A 14,375-nucleotide genomic window follows, 5' to 3' on the forward strand; every position below is an offset into this window, starting at 1 on the left:
TGGCCTCAGAGCTGGAGGCCAGCACCAGAATTCTCGAGTGCCTCTCTTCTTCCCCTCGGGTGACTCCACATAGGATTCTTTCCCCTGACTCCCAGTTTCTTGAGAGAAGGGCTCATGTAGCTCAGGCTGGCCTTAAATGCCTTATCCTCCTGCCTCTACCTCCCAGGTACTGGGTTGTGAGTGTGAGCTGCCATGCCCAGGAGCGTGGAAATTTGGCTGCTCACCCTGGTGCCTCAGACCCCAAGCAGCCTCCCCTGCCCCGCCTAGCCCTTTTGGCAGCTTTCCATGCCTCCTACTGAACAACACCCCCCCCCCCCCCCCCCCCCCCCGGGTTTCCCAGTCACGGGACTCCCTCCCTCCACTGCCTGGACCTCCCGCCCCCACTCCATTCCAGGCCTTCCTGGTGAGGACTGCTGTGTGTCTGACCACCTTGAAGCGCCTGTCAGCCACATCCCTTGACTCAGCCTCCTACCTGCATCACTCATGGTTCTAGTTCCAGAACCTTCCCCGGGCCCTACCCTCTGCTGGTCCTTCCTCCAGTCATCTCATCCCCAGAGTGTCTGAGGGACTGGTCGGGGGGGGGGGGGGGCGGGGTAGGGCGTCTGTGCTTCAGCACTGTGGGTGAGTGTTGAGGACCAGGAAGAAAAGTGTGGCAAAGGGAGGGAGATTCCCTGTGCTCCCTTCCGCTGACTCAGAATGGGTAAGGTGCCGCCGCCACTGCCGGCGGGGGTCCTTCAGGTTTATCTTGTGCTTTCCTGGGGTCGGTGAGTGGGGTGAGTCCCAGCCTGAGCCAGTGGAATGGGCCCTGGAGCTGGGTGTGCTAGGTGTGCCTGTGTCCACGGTGGCCCCTGTCCCACCGCCACAGGCCGGGGCTCCCTCGTGTCGGGACAAGAATGACGTCACATCCAGCAGGTACAGAGGACGGGAGATGGCAGAGATACAGGAAAGAAAAGAGCTGCTAGGAGAGACCTGGAGGCAGGAAGGAACCACATGGGGGTCTGGACCTGAGGGCGAGTGAGGGGCCTAAGAGACAGCGCTCTGGAAGTAGGCTGGAGACAGGAAGACTTGAGGGTGGGTAGGGGCCTCCTTGGAGGTCCCCGGCGGAGCCTTCGCGCCAGAAGTTGGCCTGTAACCATTCCCACGTCCAGGAGCCGAAAGCTCCCTCTGTGCCCCTGTGGCCCTCAAGTCTTCTTTGCCAGACTGTCTCCTGCGTCCACTTGGAGCCTGTGCTCCCTGGGGGTAACACAGGAGCTTCCTGTGTGTCCCTGAAAGCGGTGCCCTGGGTCAGGGAGAGCAGAGCAGGCCGCGGGAGGAGCCGGGCGAGCGTCTCTTCCTGGGAGGTTGTCCTGGGGGCACCCTGCCCTGCTCTTCCGCTCCAGGCTCTCCTGCCCCCGATGGCTTCAGCTGCTGGTACTGCCACCGCCCATGGTTCAGCTCCTAGAAGGCGTCCCTCTGAGTTGTCAGTTCCAGCTTGGTCCCTGGAACTGCTCGGGAGGTGGGAGGTGTGTGTGTGTGGGGGGGGGGGTGGTGAGGCTGCAGCAGCAGCCAGCAAGCCTTAGGAGTGGGCCTGTGTGTCTGTGGTTACCGGGGCTGCTTTCCTCTGCCTTCTCACCCCCGGATTGCTCTGTTTGTTTGCCCCCTTGGTCTCCATGTCTCCAGGTGCATGGGCTTTGAGGGCCTCTCTTTGGGTTGGGTTTGTCCGCGCGGCTCTCTCTTCCTCTGCCTCTGGCCTGTCTTCCTTGTCTTTCTCTTTTCCGAAGCTGTCTTCAGCACGCTTCCTAGTTGCAACTCTAGGATGCAGCTTGTCCCAGTTCTCAGATTCCCGTAAGCTCAGTCCTTCTCAGGGTACGGGGCAGAGAGAGGACACCTCGGTATTGTGTGAGCTGAGCTTTGGGAGGTATGTGGAGCATGGTGGCGCATACTCCCCCCCCCCTCCCCGACAGCACTTGGGAGACAGAGATAGAAGGATCTCTGTGAGTTTGAGGCCAGCCTGGTCTACAGAGTGAATTCTAGGACAGTTAGGATTACATAGACCCTGTCCAAAAACAAACAAACAAACAAACAAAAAACCCTAAAAATAAACATGAAGACAGACTTGGGGATACAGATGATGATGGGCCTATCTCAAGGGTCTTACTTGGAGGTAGGACGGCTGACTGCCCTTTTGTGTGTTTTTTTTCAGAAGTGGTATTGGGCGGGGGCAGAGGTTTTGAAATCCATTTGTAGGTTCTTGGCCTGGCCTGCCCTCCAGCCCCCACTTCCTGTGGTTGGAGGGGTGGAAGGCACCCGGTCGGGCTTTGCCCTCAGAAGGGACAAGGTAGGGTTGTGTGTGTGTGTTGTGAGCAGAATGTTTGGGTAACATTCCCAGCTCTGCTGGGGCCTCTCTGAGTTACAGAGCACACCTCAGGAGGTGGGCAGAGCAGAGATGAGGGCTGGCAGCCAGGGAAGGGCAGGGCTGCCCCGTGGAGGAGCCGCTGGCCTTGGGAGAACAGCCCTGGGTGCTGGGCAGGCATGGCCGCCCTGTGCTTTTCATGGGCAGCTCTGTGTGTCGCGGAGCCTTTCTCCCCTTGGAGAGGCTCTGCTATTTTCGGAGGAGATTGTTCCTTCTCAGGGTGTTGTCCTCCTCCTTCCTTCCCTGCCCTTCCTAGCCTGCAGGCAGGGAGTGATCACAGGGTTGCTGTGGCTGGTGGTGGGCCAGCGGGGCAGCCTTAGTGACCAGAAGGCCGCCGTGGCCCTGCCCAGCGCTCCCCCCCAGCCCCTCTGCTGTGGCTGTTCCACGGGAGGCCCTTCTGGCTGTGGGACAGATGATGTAAAGGTGGGGGGACAGGGCAGGCAGTGGTGGTGTGGGTATGTTGTCCCAGCAGCGTGACCGTTAGCACCGATGCCTTCCCCCAGACTGTCCACATCTTCTGGTGTGAGCAGCAGACGCAGGGACCCCAGCAGTCAGCTGCGGGGCATGTGGAGTGTCCAGAGAGAGAGCTCTGCTCTTTCCGGCTTGCTGGCTTGCTCTGTGGGCCTCAGCCTGGGCTTAGACCGGATCAGACACAGGCTTGCTCCTGTCTTGTCTAAGGAGTGAGGGACCAAGATCCTCAAGATTTGCCACACCAGGGAAATCTGAGTTTCCCTCCTAGACCCCTCTCGTGAGACAAGAGAGTAGGCCTCACCCTGAGAAGATGGGGAGGTGGCAAGGCTGGATCCCCACAGCCCTGCCCACAGGTGGTGCCAGGCCCCAGAGAAGAGAAGACCTGGGTCTCCATGTACTCCTACATCTTGAAGGTCTGCATGTGAGGGCTGAATAGTAGTTGGAAGGCATGCTCCCAAAGTCATGGGGCTCCCTTTGGCCCATGTATCACCTAAAATTTCTAGAACCCTGCTTAAGAGTGAATCTAGTGGCCCCGGGACCAAGGCAGGCCCCCACTGTAGGAAGGAAACAGGTGTATCGTGAGAGTGAATTGCTTTTGCAGACTCAGTTGGTTTGGATACTGGGTCTGCTGCGATCATGCTGGTAAATAGGCTAGTCATGTGCGACACTCGCTGGAATCTGTTTCCTTATTTGTAGACTGTTGGAAAAGCTACCTGACCTACCCAGAGGAGCTTAGGGTAAGGCTGAGCAAACAGCCAGGCCCTCCTCAGGGAGTGGCAGCTTATGGGATTGCTGTCGGGCAGAGTAGACTGGTGTGTGGGCTGAGCTTGAGGTCTTATCTTCAGTGCTTACCTTTTGCCAAGGTAGCCAGCGTCCATGAGTAGGGACCTTGGGATGAGAGGGGTCCCTTTGCCTGGGGTCACTTCCTCTTCCACACCTGGTGTTCACTGCGTTATTTCTGTCACACAGGGCTGAGAACTACTGGTGGCGTGGTCAGAACACCCGGACGCTGTGTGTGGGACCCTTCCCTCGAAATGTGGTGACCTCCGTGGCCGGCCTGTCGGCCCAGGACATCAGCCAGCCTCTACAGAACAGCTTTATCCACACGGGGCACGGTGACAGTGACCCCCGCCACTGCTGGGGATTCCCTGACAAGATTGATGAGTAAGTACCTGGACAGAGACACCGACCTGATCTGGTCCTGGGTTCCTGAGATGAGGGGCCCCTCACCACACCACACACAAGCTCTCATAGATCCCAAAGATGGCGCTGTCCGTTACTAAAAAGGTAAAGGCTGTAAGGAGGCTCTGAATTAAAGGGCTTGCTCAAAGCAAGCAGCACTAGGGGCCGGCAAAGAGCATCCCCAAAGTCATTCCCAAGGCCAGGGGTGGTTAAGGCCTTACCTTGTTGGCCTTCCCAACCAAGTGGGGTCCCAGTTTTTCCTGTAGTGGGGAGCTTTGGGGCAGTGAGGTCACCTGCAGAAAGGGGTCACCACACCTTGATGCTCACACGTACTCCGGTTTCCTAACCCAGGCGTATACAGATGCTGGCCCTCCGGCCACGCACATGCGCACAGCCCTTCCCGTCCGTCCTCAGCTGCTTTTCTCGCTCACGACAGGCTGCCGGCCGCAGGGGCACAGAGGCAAGCTTTTCCCATCCCTGGGCCTTATTTATCACTTGTCCTCAGGGACCCTGCCTCTGGTGTGGCACTTGAACCACATACATGTCTGGATTGTGGTGTTTCTCCTCTGCCATTGTGCAGTGTGATTGCCTCCTCCTGTCCTCTGGGTCAGAGGGCGTGGGGGTCAGGTCCGGCACTGCATGCTGTCTCTGCAGAGGGGAGCCGCACGCTGCAGACCTCACGGCCCCGCACAGTGTGTTGCGGCTTTTACCTGAGAATAGATGTGCAGGTGTCTGGGACGCGCGTGAGCAGAGATCCTTTCTGCATTCTCGCTGCCTGCCCTCGCTCCCCGCTGCGGGTCCTCAGCCTTACCATCCTCCCGGGGCTCCGCACATCTTACTCACCTCTTGCTTTTGTGCCAGAAGGCCACCTACCAGACGAGAGTAGGCTCTGGAGCTGGGGTGGGACAAGGTGTCAGTGCCGGAGGAGGGCCCAGAGTGGCTGTGCGTGCCCAGGGGTGCACTGGGGCCGAGGTGTGGGGGGGAGGGGAGGCGGGGGGGTGTGCAGGGTGCGTATTGCTGGGCCTCCAGCTTTCTCTCTTGCCCAGCACTGCCCTGTCACATCTGTGGGGCCGTGTGTCTGTCTGTGCGTAGTTTTCCATTGTAAGTAAAACCAGGCTCAGGAAATCCCAAGGATGGACTCGTTTGTTGCTTGCTAAAAAGTTCCCTGTCACCCAACAGAGGAGGCACCACCTTCTGGCACACGGGGAGACACCTGCCTCCAAGCAGCGTTTTCCTTCAGGGGGTTCCAGAGTTCTGGAGCCCTGAACCTGTGAGGTCAGGTCTCATGTCTGTACAGGTCCAGGCAGGAGTGAGTTTGTTGCCCAGAAGTGGGCACAGGCCTGGGGGAACTTAGGGAGCAGCGTGCCTCCAGTCTGTCCCCAGAGCTCACTCTGCTTGTGTTTGTGTGTGTGTGTGGGGGGGGGTTGGGATTCACAGTCTCATTTAGGGAAAGAGACCACCGGGAGCCATCTGGGGAAAATACAGAATTAGGCACTTCACGGTACCTTGCCCACACCAGGTAGGCTGTCAGCTCTCCTGCTAGGGCTCCCTCCATGCCTCTGTGGCCCTTTCTCCAGCGGCCTCCTCCTGAGAGTGTGGTGAACTAGGCCTTTCTTCTCCCATACCCCACACTCCAGAACATCAGGCCCTTAGAGAGGGCTCTCCTTGGGTCCTCTGTCTCACAGGAACCAGGTAAGGGCCTGTGAAAGTGCAGGGAGGGGAGAGGAAGGGAGGGGAGGCCAGGCCCTCCCTGCAGAGGCCTGCACCCTCTGTCCCACTCCCGCTGTGCCTTAGCCAGCCCAGCCTCATTCTTCCAGGCTTTAATCAGCTTTGGTGACTTAAGTCCCAGATCCCAGATCCTGACCGTTAGCGGTTGGCGGTTGGCGTAGGGGCTGGGGTGAGTGGGGTGCCTGCCCGGCAGCTCTGCCTCCTCCCCGTTTCCTGTGGTTCAGCAGGAAGCTGCTTCCTGCCCACCCTCCTAGGGGCTGGCAGCAGGTGCTTCTCTCCCGTCTCCCAGGAGGGTCTGAAGAACAAGAGTATGCCAGCGGGTGTGCCCCTGTAAGGCACAGGCTTCTCAGCCTGGGTCAGGTGTGCATTCCCCTCGGGAGCCACCTCGGGTTGAAGGGACACTCGGTACCCCAGACCAGGAGTGTGGGAGCTTGTGTCTCAGCTTCCTCTCAAGTCCGCCTTCGTCTTTGCATTGTCCCCTGAACACTCAGGAAGGTTTTTTTGCTGCTGCTGTTTCTGGCCTGGCCTTAGGGAATGGGCCCCACATCCCTCTGCCAGAGCGTCTCTGCCAGCCCCGCCCTCCACCTTCTGACCTGGTTCTCTCCCAACAGACTGTATCTGGGAAACCCCATGGACCCTCCTGACCTGCTGAGTGTGGAGCTGAGCACCTCCCGACCCGCCCAGCATCTGGGAAGGGTGAAAAGTAAGAGCCCTAACTTCCATTCCTTGGTGTTCCCACCTCGCTGGCTGCCGAGGAGAGGTCCCTGCCTTGGTCCCCCCGAGCCTGCTGTTCTTCTCTGGGCACAGTTGGGTCAGAGCAGAAGGAGGGACAGCTGGTTCCCTGGCTCTGGCTAGGCGTGGGGTAGGAGAGGAGAGGCAGCTGTATCCGCTGTATCCGCCGCAGCCGCCGCCGCTGAGGTGGGGATCCTTGGGTTGGTCTACACTGGCCCTGCAGTCTGCTTCCTCCACCTCCTTCCTCACCGGCCTGTTCAGATCCTGGCTCCCCTCACTTGCCTTAATCATGCTCCTCTCTGCCAGGCCAACACCCCACACCCCACTCTGGGCTCCATCTCTCAGCCAGGAGCCCCATCCACCTCCCAGGTCCCGTGCCTGTCACTCTGGAACGATGGTTCCATCCTGCCTCCCCATCCCCTCCCACCGCCCAGCTTCAGTTGGGTTCTGTGCATTCGCTCACTCCTGTTCACCTCTCTCTCCCTCCCTGTCTCTCCCTCCCCCCCCCCTTCTCATCTCAACTCTTCCCTCTGTCGGGCTCTGTCTCCCGTCCCATCTCTGTCCTGCTTGGTCACCTCCTTTCTGCCTCCTCTGTCCGCATGGCCTTTCTTACAGGGGAGCCTCCACCTCGCCCACCTCAGCCTGCCATCTTCACTCAGAGTAAGTGGGGCTGCTCAGGATGCCTCGGCCCCCGCCCCTGCCCTCCCTCTCCTCTCACTTCTCCTCTTCTGGAAGGTACAGAGCCCCAGCGGCCGGCAGGGGAGGCGGGTGTGTGCTGTGAGCTTCTGCTGCTGATCTGGCCCGGCATGCCTGCCTCCCCCATCCGTACCCTCAGAGACGTGTGGTCCTGGGGTCCCCCCCCCTTGACCTTGCCCTGCTGTGGCTCGGCCAGCCTTACGCTCTTTCAGACCTGCAGAGGCGGTGTCTGGGATGTGGTGGAGGCTCTCAGGAGCTCTGTCCTTTGAGGGGAGCTCCCGTTGGCCCACCCCTGCTCTCACAGTGTGCCACCCTAGAGTCGGGGTGAGGGGTTACTAACCGGGGGCCCGGAGCAAGGAATTCAGGGCTCGCGTTAGGGAGGGGATATCAGAGACTGGCGTGAGTGGGGTGTGGCCTGCTCTCGCTTAGGTAGGGTCGGGGGTCCCTCCAGCCTGCATTGAGGGCAGAGAGCTGGCTCTGTCCGGTTTGAGCAGGGTCAGGTGTGCTCTCGGGTGCAGAGGCGAACCTGTAGGAGTTGGCAGTGCGGAGTTGGTGGGGAATTCTTGGTGTTCTTTTGCACATCTTACCTCCCCTCGTTGCCCGTTCACACCTGACACCATCTCCCCATCGGGGTCTCCCTTTTTTATCACAGAGCCGACATACGACCCTGTGAGTGAGGACCAAGACCCCCTGGCCAGCGACTTCAAGAGGCTGGGCCTGAGGAAGCCGGCCCTGCCCCGGGGGCTGTGGCTGGCGAAGCCCTCGGCCCGCGTGCCGGGCACCAAGGCAGCCCGCGGTGGCGGGGGCGGCGGCGGGGGCGAGGTCACGCTCATCGACTTCGGGGAGGAGCCCGCGGTCCCAGCCCCGCGGCCCTGTGCACCCTCCCTGGCACAGCTGGCCATGGATGCCTGCTCCCTGCTGGACAAGACGCCCCCCCAGAGCCCGACGCGGGCACTGCCCCGGCCCTTACACCCCACGCCCGTGGTAGACTGGGACGCTCGCCCGCTGCCCCCGCCCCCTGCCTACGACGAGGTGGCCCAAGATGAGGATGACTTTGAGGTCTGCTCCATCAACAGCACGCTCGTGGGCGCAGGGCTCCCTGCCGGGCCGAGCCAGGGCGAGACCAATTACGCCTTTGTGCCCGAGCAGGCGCAGGCGCAGCTGCCCCCTGCCCTGGAGGACAACCTGTTCCTTCCCCCGCAGGGTGGCGGCGCCAAGCCACCCAGCCTGGCCCAGACGGCGGAGATTTTCCAGGCCCTGCAGCAGGAGTGTATGCGGCAGCTCCAGGTCCCCGCTGGCCCGCTGACCCCCTCCCCTACCCCAGGAGGCGATGACAAGCCCCAGGTGCCACCCCGGGTGCCTATCCCCCCTCGGCCCACACGTCCACGTGTGGAGCTATCTCCGGCTCCCCCGGGTGAGGAAGAGGCGAGCCGGTGGCCTGGACCTGCCTCCCCTCCCCGAGTGCCTCCCCGGGAACCCCTGTCCCCTCAAGGTTCAAGGACCCCGAGCCCCCTTGTGCCGCCTGGCAGCTCTCCATTACCGCACCGGCTCTCCAGCTCGCCTGGAAAGCCCATGCCCACCACCCAGAGCTTCGCCTCCGACCCTAAGTATGCCACGCCACAAGTGATCCAGGCCCCCGGCCCGCGGGCTGGCCCCTGCATCCTGCCCATTGTCCGCGATGGCAGGAAGGTCAGCAGCACTCACTACTACCTGCTGCCCGAGCGCCCTGCTTACCTGGAGCGCTATCAGCGCTTCCTTCGGGAGACCCAGAGCCCCGAAGAGCCTGTGCCCCCCCTCCTGCTGCCCCCACCCAGTACCCCCGCCCCCGCCGCCCCCACTGCCACGGTCCGACCCATGCCTCAGGCTGCCCCAGACCCAAAGGCCAACTTCTCCACCAATAACAGCAACCCGGGGGCTCGGCCCCCGGCCCCGAGGGCCACCGCTCGGCTGCCGCAGAGGGGCTGCCCAGGGGATGGGCAAGAGGCTGCCCGGCCAGCAGACAAGATCCAGATGGTGAGTGCCAGGCTCACTTCAAGGGGGGAAGGGCAGGGGTCTGAGGGACCCAGAGGAGTGGGCCCGAGTGGTGCTGATGGGCGGGTGTGCCCAGCTGCAGGCCATGGTGCATGGGGTGACCACAGAGGAGTGCCAGGCGGCCCTGCAGAGCCACAGCTGGAGCGTGCAGAGGGCTGCCCAGTATCTGAAGGTACCATCATTGCCTGCCTGCCCTGGCATTCAGGGGGCCCCGAAAGCTGGTTCTGCTGAACCTGACCCTCCCTGCTGACTCTTAAGCCCCTGTGCCCCGACTCTGGTCCGGGACCCCTTGCCCCTCCGCCCCGGGTGTCCCATGGCACCACTACCCTCTGCTCCTCAGGTGGAACAGCTCTTTGGGCTGGGTCTCCGGCCACGGGTGGAGTGCCACAAAGTGCTGGAGATGTTTGACTGGAACCTGGAGCAAGCTGGCTGCCACCTTCTGGGTTCCTGTGGCCCTGCCCACCACAAGTGAGTCCCATCCTCCGCAGGAGGGCTGTCCTCGGGGTGTCCCGCTGTTAGGAAAAGCCTGTCTACCCTCCTAAGAGCACACATAGGCAGGGAGTCCCCAGCTGGTAGGGGAGAGGGCAGGTGCAGGGCCCCAGAGGCGGGCTTTTCTCAAGAATGGAAGAATGGAGGAGTCACCTGGGCACCTGGTCGGTGCAGGCCGGCTTCCCGAGTGCCTAGCTGCCCACAAGCTTCACGATGGCTATTTAACCAAGTAGTTTTACCTCCTTTATCATATTTCTGTCTAACGTGCTGGTTTGTCCCGGGAGAACATCGCTCAGCGAATCAGGTGCTTGCTGTATAAGCTTGAGGACCTGAGTTCGAATCTCCACACCTGTGTAAAATACGGGCATGTAACTTGAGCCATTGCTCTTACGGGAGAGCCCCAGAAGATTAGGGGCCAGCTAGCCTGGCATGCAGTAGCCAACAAATAACAGAGACCCTGTCCCAAGAAGAAAGGCGAGGACCACCACCTGGGCTTGTCCTCCGACTTCTCCACACCCTCTGTGGCATGTGCAATGCCGCAGTCACACACACACACACCCTCTCACTTCCATCTCCATGTATGTTAATGTTTTTGGAGGAATAAACATCCAAAGAAGACCTCATTGCTTGACTAAAAGTCTATATATGTGTACTCATATAAAATAAAGCACACAGATTAACAGTAATTGAAACCTTTATCAAGCCCCAAAGGGGTGAAATGGGCGGAAGTGAAGCCCGTATCATCCCAGGAAGCAAAATGCCACTGGGCGCTGGGAGGCAGGCGCCTCGGCTCTGCCAGTCTGTGCTGCTCTTACACAGTGTAACTCTGCACTCGAATCAGAACCTATCAGAAGCACACTGGCAGAGGCCTGTGGCCTTCCCCCACACTGTGCGGTCCGGTCACTCTGCTGAAGTGTCTGCTGCTGGTTGTCCCTCATTTGCATCCCGCGGAGCTGGGACTTCCTGTTGTCCTGAGATACCCCAGGACACAGCACTACTGTTTTCTTAAGTCAGAGTTGATCAAAAAAAGACACTCGAGAGTAAGTTCTAAAACTGTTGCCCAGAATGCCAGGTTTTTCCGTGGTACCTGAAGGCAGTGACCCTGACTTTCCCATTTCCATCTTTCAGACGCTGACAGTCGTCCGGAGAGCGGCGGTCTGCCCTAAAGGAACCACTTGAACCTGTCTGTGGGACAAGGGTGGGGAGATGCCCCGTCTCCGGCCTGGAGGACCCACCTCTGCGGGCTGCTCCCAGTGGACACCGAGAGACCCAGGGGGCCGGGGGCCCCACCTCGCCCACCTCACTCACCCACCCAGCGCTGTTCTGCACACCTTGGTTCAGCCCTCCGTGCCCCAGCCAAGAGGTGGGAAGGAGCCTTGTGAAGGCAAGACGGGCCACCGCCTGGCCGGCCCCGCGTGTGACCTGCCTCTGGCTCCAGATCAAGGCTGGGCTGGTGGTTCGAGTGTGCCTCAGGCTCTGCCCTGGGGGAACTAGACCGAGGAAGCATGGCTTGACTTGGGCAAGAAGGATGTGTTGGCCACGCAGAAGGGTAGGCCGGCATCCAGCAGGCCCTCCCAAGGGCTGGGCCCTTTTCCAGGGCGCCCCTGTAGGCATTTGGAGTACTGGACAGAATGTGACCTGTGGCTTCACTGTGAACTTGTGGGCTTGGCTGCTCTTAGGATCTTGTACCCGGAAACAGCCTCAAAGTGGCTCAGAAGCAGAGAGAGGGCCCCGCAAGGCCCCGGGATCGGAAGGAGACCCCAGGGGCACCAGTATTTTCCTGTTTGACCCCTGCTCTTCCTGTTGCTGTTCGATGTGTTCCCATCAACCTCTGTTGCCAAAGTTGCTGCCCCCAGCTACGGATACCTGCTTCTTCCAGAGAAATAAATTCCGTTTCTATTTTATGTTACACGCGCATGCCTGCCGGTCTTTGCTTGTGTCTGCCGGGCTCCACGGGGTTCTGCTGTCCAGAGCAAGCAGTCTTTTACCGCCACCTATAGGCAGAGAGAGGAACTGCAGCCTGGGAGAGCCTGTTCCTGTACCTTCACAGTGCCGGCCCAGCTTGCTTCATCTGGTCTGGGAATGTCACAGTCTTCTGGGGATTTTGTTCCGCGGTTTCTGTAGGGCAGGACACACTTCAGGAGACAGTCTGATAGCTCAGTTACCTGGAGCTAGGTCAGGAACAGATAACAACATCCAGGGCCTCACTAGGCCCAAGCTTCTGAAGTTTGTCTCTTTGAATAATCTTTTACATAGTTCTGAATTCAGAAGGTACTGGAGAGTACACAGTAGGGTACCCCCCCCCCAGCTGCCTGCTGCCCCGTCCTCCTTGCCCTAGCTGCCTTGATCTTCTGTTCTTGGGCATCCCCCCCCCTTTTTTTCTTTTGAGATTTATTTATTTTATGAATATGATGCCCTATCTGCATGTACACCTGCACACCAGAAGAGGGCATCAGATCCCATTATAGATGGCTCTGAGCCACCATGTGGGTGCTGGGAATTGAACTCAGGACCTCTGGAAGAGCAGCCAGTGCTCTTAACCACTGAGCCATCTCTTTAGCCACCCCCCACAAATCCCCCTTTCTTAAACTTGAATTTCTTTGACAAATTTCATAGGAATTTGGTTCATCTCTTTGCAGTTCTTAGCAGTCACAGCCACTGGCAGTGCACTGGGTATATGGGCTGTTCTCCACTGGCAGTGCACTGGGTAGATGTGTGGGCTGTTCTCCACTGGTAGTGCACTGGGTGTATGTGTGGGCTGTTCTCCACTGGCAGTGCACTGGGTAGATGTGTGGGCTGCTCTCCACTGGCAGTGCACTGGGTGTATGCATGGATGGGCTGTTCTCCACTGGCAGTGCACTGGGTGTATGTGTGGGCTGCTCTCCACTGGCAGTGCACTGGGTGTATGCATGGATGGGCTGTTCTCCACTGGCAGTGCACTGGGTGTATGTGTGGGCTATTCTCCACTGGCAGTGCACTGGGTGTATGTGTGGGCTGCTCTCCACTGGCAGTGCACTGGGTGTATGTGTGGGCTGTTCTCCACTGGCAGTGCACTGGGTGTATGCATGGATGGGCTGTTCTCCACTGGCAGTGCACTGGGTGTATGAGTGGGCTGCTCTCCACTGGCAGTGCACTGGGCGTATGTGTGGGCTGTTCTCCACTGGCAGTGCACTGGGTGTATGTGTGGGCTGTTTTCCACTGGCAGTGCACTGGGTGTATGTGTGGGCTGTTCTCCCCTGGCAGTGCACTGGGTGTATGAGTGGGCTGTTCTCCACTGGCAGTGCACTGGGTGTATGCATGGATGGGCTGTTCTCCACTGGCAGTACACTGGGTGTATGTGTGGGCTGTTCTCCACTGGCAGTGCACTGGGTGTATGTGTGGGCTGTTCTCCACTGGCAGTGCACTGGGTGTATGTGTGGACTGCTCTCCACTGGCAGTGCACTGGATGTAAGTGTGGGCTGTTCTCCACTGGCAGTGCACTGGATGTATGCATGGATGGGCTGTTCTCCACTGGCAGTGCACTGGGTGTATGTGTGGGCTGTTCTCCCCTGGCAGTGCACTGGGTGTATGTGTGGGCTGTTCTCCACTGGCAGTGCACTGGATGTAAGTGTGGGCTGTTCTCCACTGGCAGTGCACTGGGTGTATGCATGGATGGGCTGTTCTCCACTGGCAGTGCGCTGGGTGTATGTGTGGGCTGTTCTCCACTGGCAGTGCACTGAGTGTATGTGTGGGCTGTTCTCCACTGGCAGTGCACTGAGTGTGTGTGTGGGCTGTTCTCCACTGGCAGTGCACTGGGTATATGGGCTGTTCTCCACTGGCAGTGCACTGGGTAGATGTGTGGGCTGTTCTCCACTGGCAGTGCACTGGGTGTATGTGTGGGCTGTTCTCCCCTGGCAGTGCACTGGATGTATGCATGGATGGGCTGTTCTCCACTGGCAGTGCACTGGGTGTATGTGTGGGCTGTTCTCCACTGGCAGTGCACTGGATGTAAGTGTGGGCTGTTCTCCACTGGCAGTGCACTGGATGTATGCATGGATGGGCTGTTCTCCACTGGCAGTGCACTGGGTGTATGTGTGGGCTGTTCTCCCCTGGCAGTGCACTGGGTGTATGCATGGATGGGCTGTTCTCCACTGGCAGTGCACTGGGTGTATGAGTGGGCTGTTCTCCACTGGCAGTGCACTGGGTGTATGTGTGGGCTGCTCTCCACTGGCAGTGCACTGGGTGTATGTGTGGGCTGTTCTCCACTGGCAGTGCACTGGGTGTATGTATGGGCTGTTCTCCACTGGCAGTGCACTGGTTGTATGTGTGGGCTGTTCTCCACTGGCAGTGCACTGGGTGAGCAGCGAGCCCCAGGGTGATGATGGAGGCTGCGGAATTGTGCAGTGGTTACACCAGCAACAAGAGCTGGCCATGTGGTCAACAACTTCCTGATCCTTCCCAGACTGCCTTGTGGCAAATGGTGGCGCTAGTTCTCATTTCCGTCTCTCACTTAGGAGTAAGCAGACTTTTAAAAAGTGAGTGGGTGACTGCAGCAAAGGCTCAGTGGTTAGAACTATTCACCGCTCCAGCAGAGGACCCAGGTTCAGTTCCCAGCACCCGCAGGGCATCTGACACCTGACCTGTGTGGTCACCACACACACCTGCAGTGCACACA

General features: G+C 59.5%; 1 protein-coding gene across 21 annotated transcripts in view; it reads left to right on the top strand.

The window, feature by feature from the left end:
• Positions 1-11,630, top strand: part of Tnk2 (tyrosine kinase non receptor 2) — a 38,451-nt gene extending 26,821 nt beyond the window's left edge. For 5 of the 21 annotated variants that reach the window (XM_076548729.1, XM_076548730.1, XM_076548720.1 and 2 more), the window contains exons 10-16: positions 3,833-4,027; positions 6,385-6,476; positions 7,121-7,165; positions 7,854-9,214; positions 9,309-9,404; positions 9,573-9,700; positions 10,850-11,630. In XM_076548729.1, the coding sequence (XP_076404844.1) occupies positions 3,833-4,027; positions 6,385-6,476; positions 7,121-7,165; positions 7,854-9,214; positions 9,309-9,404; positions 9,573-9,700; positions 10,850-10,856 (1,924 nt within the window). In that variant the 3' untranslated portion in view covers positions 10,857-11,630. Of the gene's footprint in view, positions 1-3,832; positions 4,028-6,384; positions 6,477-7,120; positions 7,166-7,853; positions 9,215-9,308; positions 9,405-9,572; positions 9,705-10,849 lie in introns of those variants that run through there. The other 16 variants (XM_076548734.1, XM_076548727.1, XM_076548723.1 and 13 more) reach the window with 9 other exon arrangements.
• Positions 11,631-14,375: the final 2,745 nt, after the last annotated feature.

This window comes from Peromyscus maniculatus, chromosome 12 (genome assembly GCF_049852395.1).
Source record: "Peromyscus maniculatus bairdii isolate BWxNUB_F1_BW_parent chromosome 12, HU_Pman_BW_mat_3.1, whole genome shotgun sequence".
NCBI classification, from domain to species: Eukaryota; Metazoa; Chordata; class Mammalia; order Rodentia; family Cricetidae; genus Peromyscus; species Peromyscus maniculatus.